The sequence below is a fragment of the Zootoca vivipara genome, chromosome 6 (genome assembly GCF_963506605.1).
Source record: "Zootoca vivipara chromosome 6, rZooViv1.1, whole genome shotgun sequence".
Classification (NCBI taxonomy): Eukaryota; Metazoa; Chordata; class Lepidosauria; order Squamata; family Lacertidae; genus Zootoca; species Zootoca vivipara.
Window position 1 is genome coordinate 86,320,041 of NC_083281.1, and position 19,054 is coordinate 86,339,094.

Here is a 19,054-nt window from a genome sequence, read left to right on the forward strand (position 1 = left end):
ACAGCAGAACTCTCCGCTCCTGGAGTTTCCAGCTTCTGGTATTCAGAAGCATTGCTGTCTCAGACGTTAGAGGCAGAGCATGGCCATCATGGCTAGTAGCAACTGATAGCCCTCTCCTGCATGAATTTATCTAATCCTCTTCGAAAGCCGTCCAAGTGGTGCCCGTAGGTAGATGATGTGTGAGCCTCGACCCCCCTCTGCTCTTTCTGAAGCAAGACTGCAGAAAATGCATCCCAGAGATGACAGGAGCACAAATCTTCTGAGCCATGCATCTGTTGCGTTCCATGTAGCTGTCGCTCCCTCCTGTTATTTAAACCCCCAGCCGGCTTTTTCTGTGTTGGCATCTATTTTTTTTCCCTCCTCCACCTTACCATAACTCTCTCTTCCTCCATTTATCCATCTCTCATCTCTAACTCTTTCTCCCCACCCCCCAAACCCTCTCCTGCAAAATGATTTCTGGGATAATTTCTCTTCCCGTCCCTCCCAGTCTATCTTTCTTGCATTGTGACACAGATATACAGCCTGACATTTGGGGACTTGCTTCTCGCTTATGCTGGGGGAGGAGGAGAGTATATATATAAAATTGCGGGGGCCTTCGGGAGAAAGAGATACAATGTGGCCAAGCATGGTGATTTGAGAATCCCTCATGAGTAGTGGGTTAAAACTCTGTGTTAGGGGTGTGGAAACTTTTGCAGCCTGAAGCAAGACCTGCAGAGAACTCCAAGGATCAGATGGAGAAGTTTGGAGGGCCACATATGATCCTATTTGCCCCTAAACTATGGAGGAAAAATAGCTCAGTTGGTTAAAGCAAGGTTTATTCGTATTTATTGAATTTATATACCACCCTATACCGGGTGGTCTCAGGGCGGTTCACAGAATAAAATCACAATCTATAAAATCAAAATAAGAACAATAACCCAATAGCACACACACAAAGAGAGAAAGAGCCACATTTTAAAAGGGCATAGGATGTCAAATAGATCAATCAAAGGCCTGGTTAAAAAAGAACGTTTTTGCCTGGCCCCTAAAGGTGTGTGATGAAGGCACCAGGTGAACTTCCCTGGCGAGAGCATTCTACAGACGGGGAGCCACTGCAGAGAAGGCCCCGTTCTCGTGTTTCTACCCTCCGGACCTCTCAAGGAGGAGGCGCACAAAGGAGGGCCTCAGAAGATGATCTCAGGGTCTGGGTTGGTTCATATGGGAAGAGGCGATCCTTGAGGTATTGCGGTCCTGAGCTGTTAAAGGCTTTATAGGTCAAAACCAGCACTTTGAATTGGGTCCGGAAACTCATTGGTAGCCAGTGCAGTCGGACCAGGATCAGTGTAATATGCTCAAACCATCTTGCTCCGGTGAGCAACATGGCCGCTGAATTCTGCACTAGCTGAAGTTTCCGAATCATTTCCAGGGGTGGCCCTACGTATAACACATTGCAGTAATCTAGCTTTGAGGTTACCAGAGCATAGACAACAGTAGTTAGGCCATCTCTGTCCAGATAGGGGCGTAGCTGGGCCACCAGCCGAAGTTGATGGAAGGCACTCCGGGCCACTGAGGCCACCTGAGGTTGCAGGTTCAGTCCCCGTATGGGACATCTGCATATTCCTGCACCGCAGAGGGTGGGACGAGATGATCCTCTGGGTCCCTTCCAACTCTATGCTTCTATGTAGATGTGAAAATATTCAATGAAATGTAGGGTCGAGTCTTTAAATGCTCCTAGAAATATTCCCAGGAAAACCCTCCTGTGGATCCTACGTTTTCCAGCTCAACAAGTGGAGCACAAGAGGTGAGGTGCAGTCTGTAAAATGACATACAACAGAAGCATTTATTTGTGCCCACGTTGACAAGGGTGATCGCCTGAGCATTTTCATTAGAGCTGGGGAGACTTTATAAAGTGTTTTCAAATACAACTGCTGTACAGATCCCCCCCGGGAGACGTCTGTAGGGAGATGGCCAAGTGGAACGAAGTACGTGCCTGCTCTCTCCAAGGTTGTTCGATATTTTTGAGGTGGAAGCAGGCGGAAGCACATGCCCAAAAGCCCTCTGCTCCAAGCTGAAGGCTCCGATTTGCCAGGCAACACTGTGTTGCAGCTTGGGAAATCCCGCCGGAGCGCCAGAGTGCGGGATGGAGTTCACGGATTGTCGCCCGGCATAAATCAACCACTCGCTCTCTCAATTTTGGCGTAACGGCTGCAGCGGTGTTTGCCAGCTGGGGCTCCCAACCCACAGAGCTGAGCTGCTTTCCGCCATCGGGGATGGGATTTCTTTGCAACTGGCTGGCAAAACTTACAAACATCAGGACAGAATAAGAGCCTGCTGTCCAACATCCTCTTCTCACAGTGGCCAACAAGATGCCTGGGGAAAATAGAGAAATATGATTTGAGCACAAGAGCAATTATCACTTCCTGTGGTTTCCAATAAAGGGCATTCAGAAGCAGGGCTGCCTCCAAACATAGAGGCAGAGCCATCGTGGCTAGTGGCCATTGCTAGCCCTCTCCTCCTCCAGGATTTTATCTCATCCTGTTTTATAGCCATCTAGGTTCCTGCAGAAGTGAGTTCCATAGCTTAACTATGCTCTTTGTGATGAACTGCTTCCTTTCGTCTTTCCTGAATCTTCCCAAGTGCGGGTGGCTGGATCTTTTTGGTGGGGTATGATACCAAGGAACAATTGAACTAACTATCAACTGTCTTCCTCTCGCTCCGACAGCCCCTCCCATGTCTATCTCGGTCATTGCTGCAGACACGCCAGCTCCCTTCAGCCGCTACCAGGCTCAGAACTTCACTTTGGTCTGCATCGTCTCTGGTGGGAAGCCTGCCCCAATGGTGAGTTTTGGCAAGAGCAGTGAATTGGGGGGGGGCAGAGCATTCAAGGAGGTTGGCCCACATGACCCTCGGGGGCCTTTTCAACTACAATTCTCCGATTCTACCATTTTATCAGCCTTTAGCTGTGATTGTAGCACTGCGGGGATTCGGACTAGATTTGGATTCGGGGGTCCCTTCCAACTTACAATTCTACAATTCTAGGAACTTGCATGCCCTCTGTGGGCCATAGGATCAGCTTCGCATCAGTTTCATGCTAAAGTTGTGGACCAGGTTCGTAGAATTGTAGAGTTGGAAAGACCTCCAAAGGTCCTGTAGTCCAACCCCCTGCGATGCAGGGATCACAACTGAGGCCCAAGCTAAAAGGGGGCCCATTTGGAGGGATTTGGGCATTGTCCAAGTCTGGTTAAGCCAGCCATGGATCGCTGAGGGTCAAGTTGGCGGGTCCAGTGCTATCAGTCAGGGCTTTTGTCAGACAGGAAGGAGTGGCAGGCGCTGGGTGGGAACACCTCATGAAGAGGCCAAGATTCCCCTAATCGCTGGCTGTGTCTCCCCAGGAGAAGGTAGGAGCCTGACAATGCCCGGCTCTCCTTCCTGCAGGAAGCAGTACCCAACAGGATCAATGCCTCCACTGAACAGCTGCTGGGGGACAAGCCCTTTTGGGAGCCCTGAATATTGGGGGGGGGTGCCCCATGTTAAAAAAATGCACAGTGACAAAGCTTGGAACTGAGTGTGGCATGGCTCCAGTGGTTGGCACCTTCCTGAAGGTTGATGCAGCCTCTCCCCCCCCCCCCCGGTGGCTCCAGGAAGAAGTAGAGAAGGAGCTGCCAGCCATTGCAGCCATGTGACCCCCCCCCCCCATTGCCCTTGCGAGCTGGCGCTCTGCATGGAGGAGAGTTGCTTGTGAATCAGTCCCCTGCAGGATCGATGCCTCTGCACAACTGTTGTTTAGCAGAGGCATCGACCTGTGGCTGTAGGGTGCTCATTCCCTGCAGAGAAGCCCACAGGAAGGAACAGCCCACAGAATTGCCCCCCCCCTTGCTGTTGGTCAGAGGCAAGAGGACAGATTCCCCCCCCTTTCTTGGAGGAGCTCTCTTTTAGGAATCCCTCTCAAGAGAGACCAAACTGGCTCCCTCCTTGCTGCCCTTCCTCTGGCAGATGGAGACGGTTCTATTCCCACAGACTCTTGGGAACTGACTGGTGTTTTTTTAAGGAAAGGGATTTCAAACAGAGCCGTGCTGCTTTTATCATCTGCATTCTAATATATTTGTGGGGGGTTTTATTCTTTTAATTCTATTGGAGTTTAATTGCTTTTTAACTGCTGTATGCTTTTAGCTTTTTTGCATTTTATGTGTGTTGTTTTAAGCTATGCAAGCTGCCCTGTGTCCCAGTTTGGGGAAACAATGGGATATAAATAAATACAGTTCTACTACTATTAATCATCATCATCATCATCACACACACACACACACACACACACACCCGCAATGTCAAGCTAGATGGAACCAACAACTCAGTGGCAGGGCACGTGTCAGCCTAGATAGCTCAGCTCCTTAGAACGTGGTGCTGATAATGCCAAGGTTACAGGTTCGATCCCCGTATGAAATAGCTGCATATTCCTACAATGCAGGGGGTTGGACTAGATGACCATCAGGGTCCCTTCCAACTCTATGATTCTGTGTTTGGCACGTTGAAGGCCCCTGGTTTGGCCCCTGACACCTTCTGGCAAACATCCCTGGAGAAGCTGCTTCTAATCCAATGGTGTGATTCCGTATGAGACGGCTTCCTGGGTTCAGAAGTGAGACTTGGCTTCCCATTTCCGATCTGTAAAATGTGGATGGGGGAAGCAAAGGTGGCCAACCTTTTCAGGCTGTTGTGAAGCAGAACGAGATCTGTCCTGTGCATCAGTTTGCATGCTGTTAAAGGAGTTTGAGAAATGATATCTTCCTGTGCAGTCCCTCTGGAGATGTCTTGAATTTGTCAGCTGCCTTTTTTATTTTCCTCCCAGACTCATCTCTCCCCTTGTGGATTCTCTTTTATTTAAACACACGCAGGAGATTTAAAGTGGGGAGGCAGTGGGAGAAGTGGGGGGGGGAGAGAAAGAGAGTTGAGGATCTAAGGACCCCAAGACTTATTTCTGCTTATTCATTCCGATGTTTGAAGCATCTGAATTTTTTAAAAGGGAGAGAGAGGTGAGAGGAAGCCTTTTTTCAAAAAACGTATACTTAAAAATAAAATACAAACCACACACTTATCTGCAAACATTCCTGCGGCCGTTTCATTACCACCATGACATCCGCAGCTTGAAAGGAGCTTTTGATAAAGGAATACAATCTTCTCTTCAGAGAGAGACGTTCAGAAATATTTTAACAGCCGTTGCGTCTGCAGAGAAACCGTCCTCCAAGCTACACAAACACTCTCTCTCTCATGCACCTCTGCAGACTGACACCCTCTTTGTGTGCACACCTGTGTGATCATATAGCCACAGATCGCGGTAAGCTAATGTGGATGCCACCCTACGGATGCTGTGGGTCTCTACCATCAGCATCAGCACCATCCAGGACAGTTCAGGGATGCCAGGGGTCCAGCAGCATCTGGTACCTAAATGCATTCTGGGAGGTGGCCACAGGATTCTGCTGGGGCAAGGGGCTCCTGGGCCTAGGAGCCACTAGGGTGAAGGTCCTCTCTGGGGCCTCAAATAAAACTCAAATGTCCATTGTCCTCTCCTGTGACTTAGGGAGGTTGGCAGAAACAGAAACGGGAATGGAAATTTGATATCCACTTCCTTGTCCCATGTCTGGAACAGAAATCGATGCAGCCGATGTGATTGGTATTTGCTATTGTCGCTTTCCATCTGTAAACGAGACGTAATTGATTATGCTCCTCCCTCCCAGTTTCTATTGTGTTTCCTTTGCACCGGAATTCACAGTGTGGAATAACGTCATGACAGCGCAATATACACTAGTTATTTAATTTCGCCACAGTGAGATGAATAGGGAAGGCTCTGGTGGAAAGTCAACGGCAGCAGAATGGAAACAGGGCTGCAGGGCTGTGTGAGAGAAATGTGGGCGGGGAGGGGTCTCCTGACAAATTCTCAGCTTCTGTAACAAACTACAACTCCCATGATTCTTTGAGGGAAGCCGTGGCTGTTTCAAAGTGATTTAATGGTGTGGTGTGAATGTGGCCTGTATTTCTGCTCTTGATAAGGAACTGGCTGCGATCTCTTCCCAAATTTCCCCTCTCCAGGTGTACTTCAAGAGAGACGGGGAGCTGATCGAGGTGGTGCCCCTCACAGAAGCCCCCATTAATGCCGCCGGGTTGCAAGACGGCCGGGCCTCCCGGAACCTCTTCCACCGAGACATGGACGACACCAAGATGCAGAAGTCGCTCTCCCTCCTGGATGTGGAGGACCGGGGTGGGAGGCCCTACACGGAGGACCCCTTGAAAGGCCTCACCCCAAACCAGGGACTTTTGTTCAGCCCAGCTACGGAGGTCATCCCAGAGACTGTGGTGAGCCGGGAGTTTCCTCGGTGGATCCAGAATGTGGAGCCCATCTACTACTTCCACCACACCCACATCCCCATCAGTGATGGCACCGTGGAGGTGCGGGCCATGCTCATGTGGACGCTTAACCCCCAGATAGACAATGATGCACTCTTCAGTTGTGAGGTCAAGCACCCTGCCCTCTCTATGCCCATGCAATCCGAAGTGACGCTAGGTAAGATGGTTGGCCACCATGGTTGGTGGGAGAAAGTGGGGTGGGCACCTGGGAGTGGGTCAAACCATCGGGAAGTGAACCTGGAATGGGCACTTGGGAGTGGGCCGGTCCACCTGGAGGTGGATGTGAGATGTACATGTGGGAGTCAATTGAGGCATCTGGAGATGAATGTGGGATAGGCACTTGGGAGTGGATTGACCGATCTAGAGGTGATTATGGCATAGCTCCAGTGTTGGTGTAGTGGTTAAGAGCGGTGGACTCGTAATCTGGGGAACCGGGTTCGCGTCTCCGCTCCTCCACATGCAGCTGCTGGGTGACCTTGGGCTAGTCACACTTCTCTGAATTCTCTCAGCCCCACCCACCTCACAGAGTGTCTGTTGTGGGGGAGGAAGGGAAAGGAGATTGTTAGCCGCTTTGGGACTCCTTTGGGTAGTGATAAAGCAGGATATCAAATCCAAACTACTCTTCTTCTTCTTCTTCTTCTTCTTCTTCTTCTTCTTCTTCTTCTTCTTCTTCTTCTTCTTCTTCTTCTTCTTCTTCTCCATCATCTCTGATCTGCGCTGGTCCGCTGAGGACTAGGTCTAATGGGCTCCACTTGCAGGAGGGTAGACTTTGATTGGACCTATGGAGAAATATATCTGTTGCAACAGTGGTTTGAAAATGGCATCAATTGCCTAGGCTAGGGAAGCGGGGCCTTTGCTGGACATTTTCAAGCAGAGGTTGGGCAGGTATTTGTTGGGGATGAGCAAACTCTGGATTCCTTGCAGATGTGTGGATGTAATGGTGTGCATCCGCAAGGGCTGACACATGGAAGAGGGAACGAGCTTGTTTTCTACAGCTATGGAAGGTAGAAGTTAACCAATGGCTTCAAATTACAAGAAAGGAGATTCTGGCTAAACATCAGGAAAAAAATTCTGACAGTAAGAGCTGTTCAACAGTTGAACGGTCTCCTTTGGGAGGTGATGGACTCTCCTTCCTTGGAGGCTTTTAAGCAGAGGTCATGGATGCTTTAGCTGAGATTCCTGCATGGCAGGGTCCCTACCAACTCTGGTAGGGCTGCCATATGTCCGGGTTTTCCTGGACATGTCTGGAAATTGCTCAGCAAAATGGCGTCCATGTGGATTTTTGCTGAACTGGCAAAATGTCCAGGAAAGCTCCAAAATGCTCAACAACTTTCTCTCGATTTTCATTATTGGCAACCCTAATCTCTACTATTCTATGATTCCATGTAATGTCCTCATATAACATAAGAATGTAAAAAGAGCCTGCTGGTTCAGTCCAATGGCCCATCTAGTCCTGCACCTTGTTCTGACAGTCCCCAGCCAGATGCCCACCAGCAGAACCTAAGCCAACCACAACTCTCCCTACTTGCGATTCCTACCGCCTGGATGACAGAGGCATATTGTCTCCAACAGAGCAGGGAGAAGATTCAGGAGAGATTTTTTAAAAATTGCAGAGTGCCTATTTAAACTTTGGAACTCGCTCCCATGGGAGGCAATGATGGTCACCAATTTGGATGGCTTTAAAAGACTGATTCATGGAGGAGAGAGCTATCAATGGCTCCCTGCCATGATGGCTGTGCTGTGTCTCCACAGTCAGTGGCAGGAATGCTTCTGAATATCAGTTGTTGGAAAGGGCAGGAAGAGAGATTGTTCTTGCATTCAGGTCCTGCTTTTCAGTTTCCCATTGGGGGCATCTCGTTGGTCATTGCAAGAACAGGATACAGGACTGGCCTGAGCCAGTTGCCAGCTGCAGAGCTATTCTGATTATCTATTTCTTAGTACTTAACCCCAGACGGTTAAGTCCAGTCAAAGGCGATTATGGGGTGCGGCACCCATCTCACTTTCAGGCTGAGGGAGCCAGTGTTTGTCCACAGAGAGCTTTCTGGGTCATGTGGCCAGCATGACTAAACTGCTACTGGTGCAACATAACACCATGACAGAAGCCAGAATGCACGGAAACGTCATTTACCTTTCCGACGCAGCAGTACCTATTTATCTACTTGCACTAGTGTGCTTTCAAACTGCTAGGTTGGCAAGAGCTGGGACAAAGCAAAGGGAGCTCCCTTCATTGTGGGGATTTGAACCACCAAGCTTCTGATCAGCAAGCCCAAGAGGCTTGATGGTTTAGACCACAGCACTACTTGCGTCCCTTATATAACATAACAACAGACAAAACAATAATGCTCCACACACAGAGAGAGAGAGATAATGCCATAGAAAGTTGAATGAGCCCCAAACCTGGGTGAAGAGGAACATTTTCACCTGGCGCCCTGGGGAGAACATTCCACAAATGGGGATCCATCAAAGAAAAGGCCTATTCTCATGTTTGCTCTCGTGGAAGGAGCAAATAAAGATGATTGCAGGGTCCAGATTGGTTCATTTGGGGAGAGGTGGCCCTTGAGGCACGGTGATCCTGGACCATTTAAGGCACTTTGAATTGGGACCAAAAACTAATTGGTAGCCTGTGCATTATATGCTGAAACCATCTTACGCCAGTGAGCAACCTGGCTGATAAAATTATGCACCAGCTGAAGTTTCCAAACCACCTCCAGAGGCAGCCCTGTGTATAATGCAGACATAGGCAAACTCAGCCCTCTAGATGTTTTGGGACTACAACTCCCATCATCCCTAGCTAACAGGACCAGTGGTCAGCGATGATGGGAGCTGTAGTCCCAAAACATCTGGAGGGTCGAGTTTGCCTATGCCTGGTATAATGTGTTGCAGTTTTCTAACCTAGAGGTTACCAGAGCATAGGCAACAGAAGTTGGCTATCCTCGCATGTTGGGCCACCAGCCAAAGCTGATGGAAGGGACTCTGCACCACTGAGGCCACCTGAGCTTCAAGTTACAGCAATGGATCCAGAAGGACCGCCCCCCACCCCCCAAGCTACATACCTGCCCCTTCAGAGGGAATGTAACCTTATGGCCGACTTTTTAAAGGTATTAGACTGATTCATGGAGCATAAGGCTATCAACGGCTACCAGTAATGATGGATGTATATTGCTTCCAGGATCAGAGGCCTTTAATAATAATAATAATAATAATAATAATAATAATAATAATATATTATTTATACCCATCTGGCCGGGTTCCCTCCGCCACTCTGGGCGGCTTCCAACACACATTAAAATACAGGGCTGCCTTTAGGTATTTTCTAAATGTCAGGTCGTTGTTTATCTCTCTGACCTCTGATGGGAGGGTGATCCACAGGGCGGGTGCCACTACTGAGAAGGCCCTCTGCCTAGTTCCCTGTAGCTTTGCCTCTCGCAGTGAGGGAACCGCCAGAAGGCCCTCGGTGCTGGATCTCTTTTCATTTAAGTCGCTGGGGATCGCAAAAGGAGAGAGCTGCTGTTGGACTCAGGCCCTGTGTGTAGGCTTCCCTTTGGGGAATCTGGGTACCCACTGTGATAACAGGATTCCAGTTTAGGTAGGCCGTTGGCCTGATCTAACAGGTTCTCCTTTTGTTCTTATAACATCCTTTTCAATGAGGTATGAGGAAATTTTATTAAGATAAGCGCCAGCGCACATCCCCACTGTGAAATTTCACACGAATTCCCCCTCCCACCTCACACACAGGCCAAAATTATTGGCCCAACTCTCGTTGAGAATGAGCGTATTTCCAAGGGAAGCAAATTGGTGTGGCACCAGGAAGGCTCTCTCTCTCAAAAAAGGGTCCTTCCAAGCGTACAATCCTGGATCTGTTCCTTTTAAATTAATGAAATTGCCTGCCTTCCTCCACCACCCTGCAGCTCCACCTGCTTGTACTTTCCTTAGGTCTAATGGGCTCTTCAGACCATTATCAGCCATCTGAGATTGCCTCATCCAGCTGAGATCTCTTGTCGGGCATAAATGATGGTCCCCTCCTCCCTTCCATCCTACACATTTCGTTCCTTCGTTCTCTCTTTCCTTCTCATTAAAAAAGAAGGCAGTTATCTAGAGTGTGAGCACAGACCTTCGCTCTCCACCTCCTTTGTTCTTGCCCATCATTAGTGAGCAAGATTTGAGCTAACGAGCCTTGGTGGACCTGCAAGCCGTGCTGAAGGAACACCAGGGGGAATTTTCTCCTTCCTCCGTTTCATCGAGTGGCTTAGCTCTGCTCGGAAGGTGTATGTACGTCTGGTAATTCACCCTTCAACCTGGTGGCTCTGGGGGTGGTGATTAGCTGTGACTCCTGCATCACAGGGGGTTGGGCTAGATGACTTTAGAGGTCTCTTCCCAACCCTACCCTACAATTCCATGAGATGAAGAGTCGCCCAGAAGTAGAATTACCCACAGAAATTACACACATCTCCATCTTCAAACTAAGCCACCACTCTCCTTTACTGCCCCTAGGTACCGCCATTACAACTTTGCCATCTACGGAGCGAGTGATGGACCACAGCTCTGACTAGGTATTTGTTGTTGTTTAGTCGTTTAGTCGTGTCCAACTCTTCGTGACCCCATGGACCATAGCACGCCAGGCACTCCTGTCCTGCACCGCCTCCCGCAGTTTGGTCAAACTCATGTTCGTAGCTTCGAGAACACTGTCCAACCATCTTGTCCTCTGACGTCCCCTTCTCCTAGTGCCCTCAATCTTTCCCAACATCAGGGTCTTTTCCAAGGATTCTTCTCTTCTCATGAGGTAGCCAAAGTATTGGAGCCTCAGCTTCACGATCTGTCCTTCCAGGGAGCACTCAGGGCTGATTTCCTTAAGAATGGATAGGTTTGATCTTCTTGCAGTCCATGGGACTCTCAAGAGTCTCCTCCAGCACCACAATTCAAAAGCATCAATTCTTCGGTGATCAGCCTTCTTTATGGTCCAGCTCTAGGTATAAGCCAGCTTAATTTGCTCCTATTTAAGCCATCCTGGGAGGACCTCTGCCCGAAATTCTGAGAGAGCTGCTGACACTCAGTGTAGATAATTCAGAGCTAGAGGGACCCGTGGTCCTACTCAGCACAAGGAAACTTCAATATGATCATATGAGCATGGCTCTCCTAGCTGACGACCTTAGATCTGATAGGAGGGCGTCTTGCCTGGCATATATCTATGTACATCTCTTCAGAATGTGCTCCAGGCTGAGAAACTGTATCACACTTGGAACTCCTGGTTGTTGAAGGAGTTCAGAGAGGGAGCACGGATGAAAGTCAGATAAGGATCGGGCTGCCATTCCTTCATCGCAAAGAATCTCACAACCACTTCTGAGAAAAGCATTGATATCCTAGCTGAAAGGGAGCCTGCCAGTGTCATAATGCCATTATACAAATCTATGGTGTGACCACATTTGGAATATGTGTGCAGCTCTGGATGCCTGACCTCAAGAGGGATGCCGTTGAGTTGGAAAAGGCTCAGAAAAGGGCAACCAAATTAATCAAGGCGGTGGGGGGGGGGTGACTCCCCTATGAAGAAAGATTGCAGCGTTCTGGACTTTTTATCTTAGGGAAATGGTGAGAAAGAGGTGACATGATGGAAGTACAGTCATACCTCGGTTTACGTTCGCCTCGGTTTGAGTATTTTCAGTTAAAGTACTCCGCGGACCTGTCTGGAACGGATTAATCCACTTTCCATTACTTTCAATGGGAAAGTTTGCTTCAGATTAAGTACACTTCAGGTTAAGTACGGACTTCCGGAGCCAATTACACTCATACGTTGGGTTAAGTACGCTTCAGGTTGAGTACTCCACGGACCCATCTGGAACAGATTAATCCACTTTCCATTACTTTCAATGGGAAAGTTCGCTTCAGGTTAAGTACAGACTTCCGGAACCAATTGTGTTTGTAAACCGAGATACCACTGTACTCTACATGAAATGCTGAATGGCCTGGAGAAAGTGGATTGAGGGAAATTCTCCTTCTCTCATAACACAAGAACTTGTGGACATTCGGTGAAGCTGAATGTTGGAAGAAACAGGGCAGATAAAAGAAAGACCTTCATGCAGTGGAATGCAATGTAGCACCAAGGGGGATATCCACACAAGGAATTAAGTCCACTTGCACAATGGGACATTCACCCCTCTCCTCCCCCCCCACACACCCCAACCTGTTTCTAGGGGTCCCTCCATCCCTCCAGAGCAGATTTTGTGTTGTGCAAGCAAACCTCATTCCATGTATGCCACAACTTAGTTGAATCTTCTGCAAGTGGTGGCTTGCTTGCTGTGGAAAACCCATCTATCTCCCTTGCCAAGGTTTGAGGCATGTGGGTCAGTTTTAGCTTGTGGACCACCTTCCTTCCAGATCCAGACCCATTCTTTCCCTGCTGGATCAGTAGCACAGAAACATTTCATGGGATGGCATCCCATCCCATATGTTACAGCAACTGGCATCTGGTTGGCCAATGTGTGAACAGGATGTTGACAAGCCGGAGCGTGTGCAGAAGTGGGCAGGCAAGATGATCCAGGGGTATAGAAGCCAAGCCTTATGAGGAATGGTTGAAGGAGATGGGTATGTTTAGCCTGGAAAAGAGGGAACTGAGAGGAGATCTGAGAGCTATCTTCACATATCTCAAGGGCTATTACATGGAAGATGGAGCAATCTTCTTTTCTCCTGCTCTGGAGGGTAGGATTCGAACCAACGGCTTCAAAACATCAGCAAGAACTTTCTGACAGTAAGAGCTGTTTGACAGGGGAACAGATTCCCTCAGGAGGTTGTGGACTCTCCTTCCTTGGAGGTTTTTAAGCAGAGGTTGCATGGCCATCTGTCATAGGTGCTTTAGCTGAGATTCCTGCATTGCAGGGGGTTGGACTAGATGACCCTTGGGGTTCCTTCCAACTCTGCAATTCTATGCTTCTATGAGTAGATGGATCAGTGCCCTGATCCATCAGGGCTCTTCTTACTTTCTTACATCATCCATTGTTGATCAGTCAGCCTTAGGGGCCTGATCCACAGACCTTAGCAGGAGAAACCCATCATCAAAAGAGAGAGGGTGGACCCTTAATCACTTCAGAGAAGTCATTAACCCTTCCCAATTTTACTTGATCCAGCTCCGCTTGCTGTCCCCTCCCCTCCCCTCCTCGGCTAGAGGAGGAAGATTAGCCGATGTTCTGTAAGGAGCTAATCCTGGGGAGAGTGTCCTGATCAAACATTCCATTGAGCCTTGTCTTTGTGAGAGCTCCTCTCCTCCTGTCAAACCCGACATTTACATATTAAAGACAAAATACCTTTTATGTTAATCCCCAGTGGAGAAGCTGCCTTTGGCTGAGAGAGACATAAATCTTACACTTCCAGGATAATGGGACTCGGGGCAAGGAGATCCTGTGCTCAGTGCAGAGGCATTTGAAAGATGCTCCTCCTCCCACCCCCATCTTAGAGTCTGTGTCTGTGACAAGAGTAGAGCAAGTGATTGTCGAGTCAGCTGTCTTGGTGTTTCACCATGGGTCGACAAACTATGGCCCACAGGCCGTATCAGGCCCAATTGCCTTCTAGATCCAGCCTGCGGACGGTCCGGGAATCCAGGCAGCTGGCATAGTGCGCACACATGGTGGTTTTTGCCATTCAGCCAGGCTTGGGGGTCAAAAGTGAGGTGGGCAGCTGCTCGAGACAAGCCCCTTCTCCGTCCGTCGTGTGCGCTCAGCAATATTTTCTTCTGGGGTGGGGGAGCCACAGTTCAGATTTCTACCATGGAGCTGCCAGCGACTGACCTCAGGAAGGGCAGTTGCGGTGGCAGGGGCTCAGAGGCGCCTCGGGAGTGACGCCCGCCGGTGTCTGTGGCGGCGGTGCTCCCCACCGGAGGAAGCAGGGAGCGCCTAGGCGGCTGCACTCCAAAATACTTCGGCGCTCTGCTGGGGAGGCCGCTTGTTAACTACATGGTGTGAGCCATGGAAAGGTAAATAGCCGTTGCCTCGTCTTCCCTCATGCGGGGAAAAGAACGTTTTGTTCTTGAGCAGCACTGGCCTGACTTAGCGAGGCCAACAGCTTTTCCCGTCACCCACACATGCGCACACACTCTTCAGGGCTGACAGGAATGGCGCACTTACCTCAGCCCCCCACCCCGCCATACGAGAGAAATAATAACTGTCAATGCATAAAATGCAAAGGATGCGGTGTGGGTGTATGAGGGAACACCCCCCCAAAAAAAAACACATTTGGGCAACATTGGAGTTGGTCCTAATAAGGGGTTTTGTCAAAAATGTGGGTCATAATCATGGCAACATATAGTCTGAGGGACAGTGGACCGGCCCCCTGCTGAAATGTTTGCTGACCCCTGGTCTACATTGAACTGGGGGTTGTGGGTGACGCTGTGGTCTAAACCACTGAGTCTCTTGGGCTTGCTGAGGTCAGCAGTTCAAGTCCACTCAATAAGGTGAGCTCCCGTTACTGTCCCAGCTCCTGCCAACCCAGCAGTTTGAATGCATACTTGTGCAAGTAGATAAATAGGTACGGCTGCGACGGGAAAGTAAATGCTCTGGTTTCCATCATGGTCTCCCATGCACCAGAAGTGTTTTTGTCCTGCTGGCCACATGGCCTGGAAAAGCTGTCTGTGGACAAACGCCTGCTCGATCGCCCTGAGAGGGCAGATGAGTGCCACACCCCATCGTCAAATTTGATTGGATGTAACCGCCCAGGGGTCCTGGTCCTTTATCTTTGAACTGACACAAGGATCCATCCAGCAGTGTGGCAAGGTCCCAGACAGTAGGGTCCGACTCTTCAGGACCTTGGAGAGTTCCCAGGAGGTGCAGGTGTTCAATGCAGGAATGCTAAGAAGTAACCTTCTGCTTTGATTGAACCCACAGACTTCTGCCTACAGAGCAGGTGCTCTGACCACAGAGCTCCTGTCTCCCACTAAAAACAAAACAAGATTCTAGTCCTCATGCTTCTGACAATGGACTGGTTTAAATAGGAGGAAAGTGAGCTGCCTTATACACAGTCAGGGCATTGCTCCATCTAGCTCATGGGTAGGCAAACTAAGGCCTGGGGGCCGGATCCAGCCCAATCGCCTTCTAAATCCGGCCTGCAGACGTTCCGGGAATCAGCATGTTTTTACATGAGTAGAATGTGTGCTTTTATTTAAAATGCATCTCTGGGTTATTTGTGGGCCCTGCCTGGTGTTTTTACATGAGTAGAATGTGTACTTTTATTTAAAATACATCTCTGGGTTATTTGTGGGGCATAGGAATTGGTTCATTTTTTTGTTTTTTCAAAATATAGTCCGGCCCCCCACAAGGTCTGAGGGACAGTGGACTGGCTCCCTGCTGAAAAAGTTTTCTGACCCCTGATCTGGCTCAATATTGTCCACGCTGAGTAGGAAAGGGCTAATCTTCATGTTGTGCATTCAGGCTTCGCGTTGAAGCATCTGGCTGGCCCCTCTGAGAAGATGATGCTGGCGAAGTGGGCCATTGGCTCTTCTTCTTTGTCTCATCTCAGGAAAAGTTTCCTGGACTTCTGGGGAATTATTTACCCCTTGCAAAGAAGATTTTCTTGCTGGGAAGGCTATACAGAGGCTCTGGCCCACTGCCAATGTCCCTGACTATCTAGCACTGCCCTGTCAGCCTGGGGCAATGCTAACCAGCAAGGAAGGCAGACGGGGCTTAGTGGCATTGGTAAATAATAGAGGAAGGAGTGAATAATTGACAGGGAAATGGTTTGATCTCGAGGCAGCCTCTGCATGCTTGAAGGCATTTGGGGTACTGGGCTGCAGAGATGCTACTATTTTTAACACAGAAAAGATCTGTGATAATTCTCTCCCCACCCCCATTTGTATTAAAAATGGGGGATCCAGAAGAAGCACAACTATTGCAACAGTGCCCCGTTAGATACCCCAAAGGGAAGCCTGCAAGCAACAGCAATGCTCTTCCTGCTTGTGATTTCCAGCAACTGGTGTTCAGAGGCATACAGCCTCCAACAGTGGAGGTAGAAGATAGTAATCATGGCTAGTAGCCATGGGTGGCCTTTCCCTCCAGGAATTTGTCCAACCTTTTTTTAAAAAAAATCCCTCCAAGTTGGCGGCCATCATGACTTCTTGTGGGAGTGAGTTCCATAGTTTAGCTATGAACATCAGAAGAGCCCTGTTGGGTCAAGCGAGTGGCCCATCTAACCAACCAGATGCCTACAAATGTTGACCCGAGTGCAACACGTCTCTCTCCACTTGTGATTCCCTGCAACAGATATTCAGAGGGGTTGTGGGTATCTTTTTGTGAAACAATCCTCACTGCAAGGAGTGAAGAATTCCCACGGACGGTCAGGAAGCTTCCTGTAGGATCTAAGGAAGAACTTCGAATCTAAATTAGAACTTCAGGATCTAAGGAACTTCAGAAGAGCCTGGCTGCTGGAACAGGCCAGGCTGGATCAGTCCCCATCTGGTCCAGCATCCTGTTCTCACAGTGGTCACCATACCTGCCAAGTTGCTGTCAGAGAAATAAGGGACCGGGCCGGAAATAGCAGACCGGAAGTAGCGCTGCCGCCATTTTGGGACTGGGCGGAGCATGCTCAGAAGTGACTTTTGATGCTGCTTTGCCCAGTTCCAAAATGGACGCCGCGCCAGAAGTCGCACTGCAGCCATTTTGGAACTGGGCAGAGCAGCATCAAAAGTCGCTTCTGAGCATGCTCTGCCCAGTTCCAAAATGGCCGCCGCGCCAGAATAAACCGGGGAAAAACAAAAAACCCAATTTTTTTCAGCTAGGAACAGCTGGAAAAACAGGGATTTCCCGGGGAAAACGGGAGACTTGGCAGCTATGGTGGTCACCCAATTGGAAGCCCACAAGGATGGATGTAATTGAGCACAATCAAAGGCACACTCTTCCGTTGTCTCTTGAGACAGATGGATTGCCAACAACCAAAGAGCCCTCATGCTGAAACAGCTGATAGACACATGTTGACCCCCTCACCTATTGCTTGGGAGTTCTGGGCCAACCTGCTGTGCTCCACCCACTCATTGTCACTGCCCAGCACTGCAGAATGACTAGAGCAGCCTTTTTCAACATCTTGGGTCCCCAGATGTTGTTGGGCTACAACTCCCATCATCCCTGACCACTGATCCTGCTAGCTAGGGATGATGGGAGTTGTAGTTCAAGGTTGAGAAAGGCTGGCTGAGAAAGGCCCTCCATTCCTCTTCCATCAAAGCATGAAATTTGATCACCTCCTTTATTAAGAGGCATAACTGCCATTTGTTGTTGTTTAGTCATTTAGTCGTGTCCGGCTCTTCGTGACCCCATAGTGGTGTTTATTAATAGTTGTAAAAAAATGGTTGACTCTCCTTGAAATGGCAGTGGGGAAGGAATACCCCAGGCCCTGGATGTGAGTGGAGAGTTTTTGTTGCCTTGGTGGATTCAGGCTGTGCAAAGAAACCTTTCTGTTTTATTTCCTGCTTGTTAATTTAAGTGACTTGGTTTGGTACTGAGGAACAGGGTGTGAAAACGGATTAGGGGAGGGGGAAGATGCAAGCAGGCTGCTCTTACTCTGGTTCTTCGTGAGCTGAAGGGAAGGGCAGGGTTACATCCTTTGTGACCTGCTACCACCATCTGAAATTTGCCACATCCCCATCCCAGATAGAACCATGCTTTGCTGTTTTCTCTAAGAACCTAGATGGCTTCGAAAGAGGATTCCTGAAATTCACAGAGGAAGAGGAAGCTATCAATGGCGACCAGCCAGGATGCCTGTGCTCTGGCTGCGCAGTTGGGGGCATCATTAGAATTGTAGAACCGAAAGGGATCCCGTGGGTCATCTAGCCCAACCCCCTGCAGCACAGGAATTTCAGCTAACCCATGACAGCTGGCCATCAAATGCTTCCTAACACCAGTTGCTGGAAACTGCAAGAGGAAAAAGGGCTCTTGCACTCAGATCCTGCTTGTGGGTTTCCCAGGAGAGGCATTTGGTTGAGAGAACAGGATACTCGGCTAGATCCAGCCAGAGTCAGATTTAGGACATATGGGGCACTGAGCCTAGGGGGTGCCGCGGGGCATCACAACTATGAAGTAGAACTATGACCAACCCACCCACCCCATAAAAAGCTCAACAACTTTGGTCAAGTCTCCCCTTTAAAAAGCTCAACAACTCCTGACAATCACAATGGGTAGATCACAGCCGGTCTTTTTATACTGTGAGTATTGCAGTCTCTTGGGAGTTGGATATGCCTGACATAGAGGATTGAGCAGAACAGAGGGAGCGAGAGGCAGAGGGCGTCAAATTTTGTCTGAAAGGCCAAAGCCCATCCCTGATACAGCAGAGTCTTCTTATGTTCTTAAATGTTACGTCCTTCCTTTTATCTGTCCTAAATCTTCACAGATTCAGCTTCATTGGAAGTCCATGAGTTCTAATGTTATGAGAGAGGAAGGAAAACATTTATTGATTGCATTGATTGCATTTATAACCCACCTGTTTCTCCCAGAAGGTAGTGTGTATGGCTCTCTCTCTCTCTTCCTCATTCAATCCCCACAGCAACCTTGCGAGGGAGGTTAGGCTGAGAGACAGTTACTGCCCCCACCCACCCCAGTGTGCTTCATGAATGAGTGAGGATTCAAACTCCTTTCCAGGTCTTAGTGCGGCACTCTAACCACTACACCACACTGTCTCTCTCGCCACTGTCTCGTGCCTCGCATAATTTTATAAATTT

The 19,054-nt window shown here is 49.1% G+C and overlaps 1 protein-coding gene across 1 annotated transcript in view; it reads left to right on the plus strand.

Annotated features, from left to right (window-relative positions):
* Positions 1 to 19,054, plus strand: part of IGSF21 (immunoglobin superfamily member 21) — a 182,083-nt gene that overhangs the window by 150,917 nt on the left and 12,112 nt on the right. The window contains exons 5-6 of the mRNA XM_060276479.1: positions 2,702 to 2,817; positions 6,061 to 6,532. Coding sequence (XP_060132462.1) covers positions 2,702 to 2,817; positions 6,061 to 6,532 — 588 coding nt within the window. The remainder of the gene's footprint in view (positions 1 to 2,701; positions 2,818 to 6,060; positions 6,533 to 19,054) is intronic.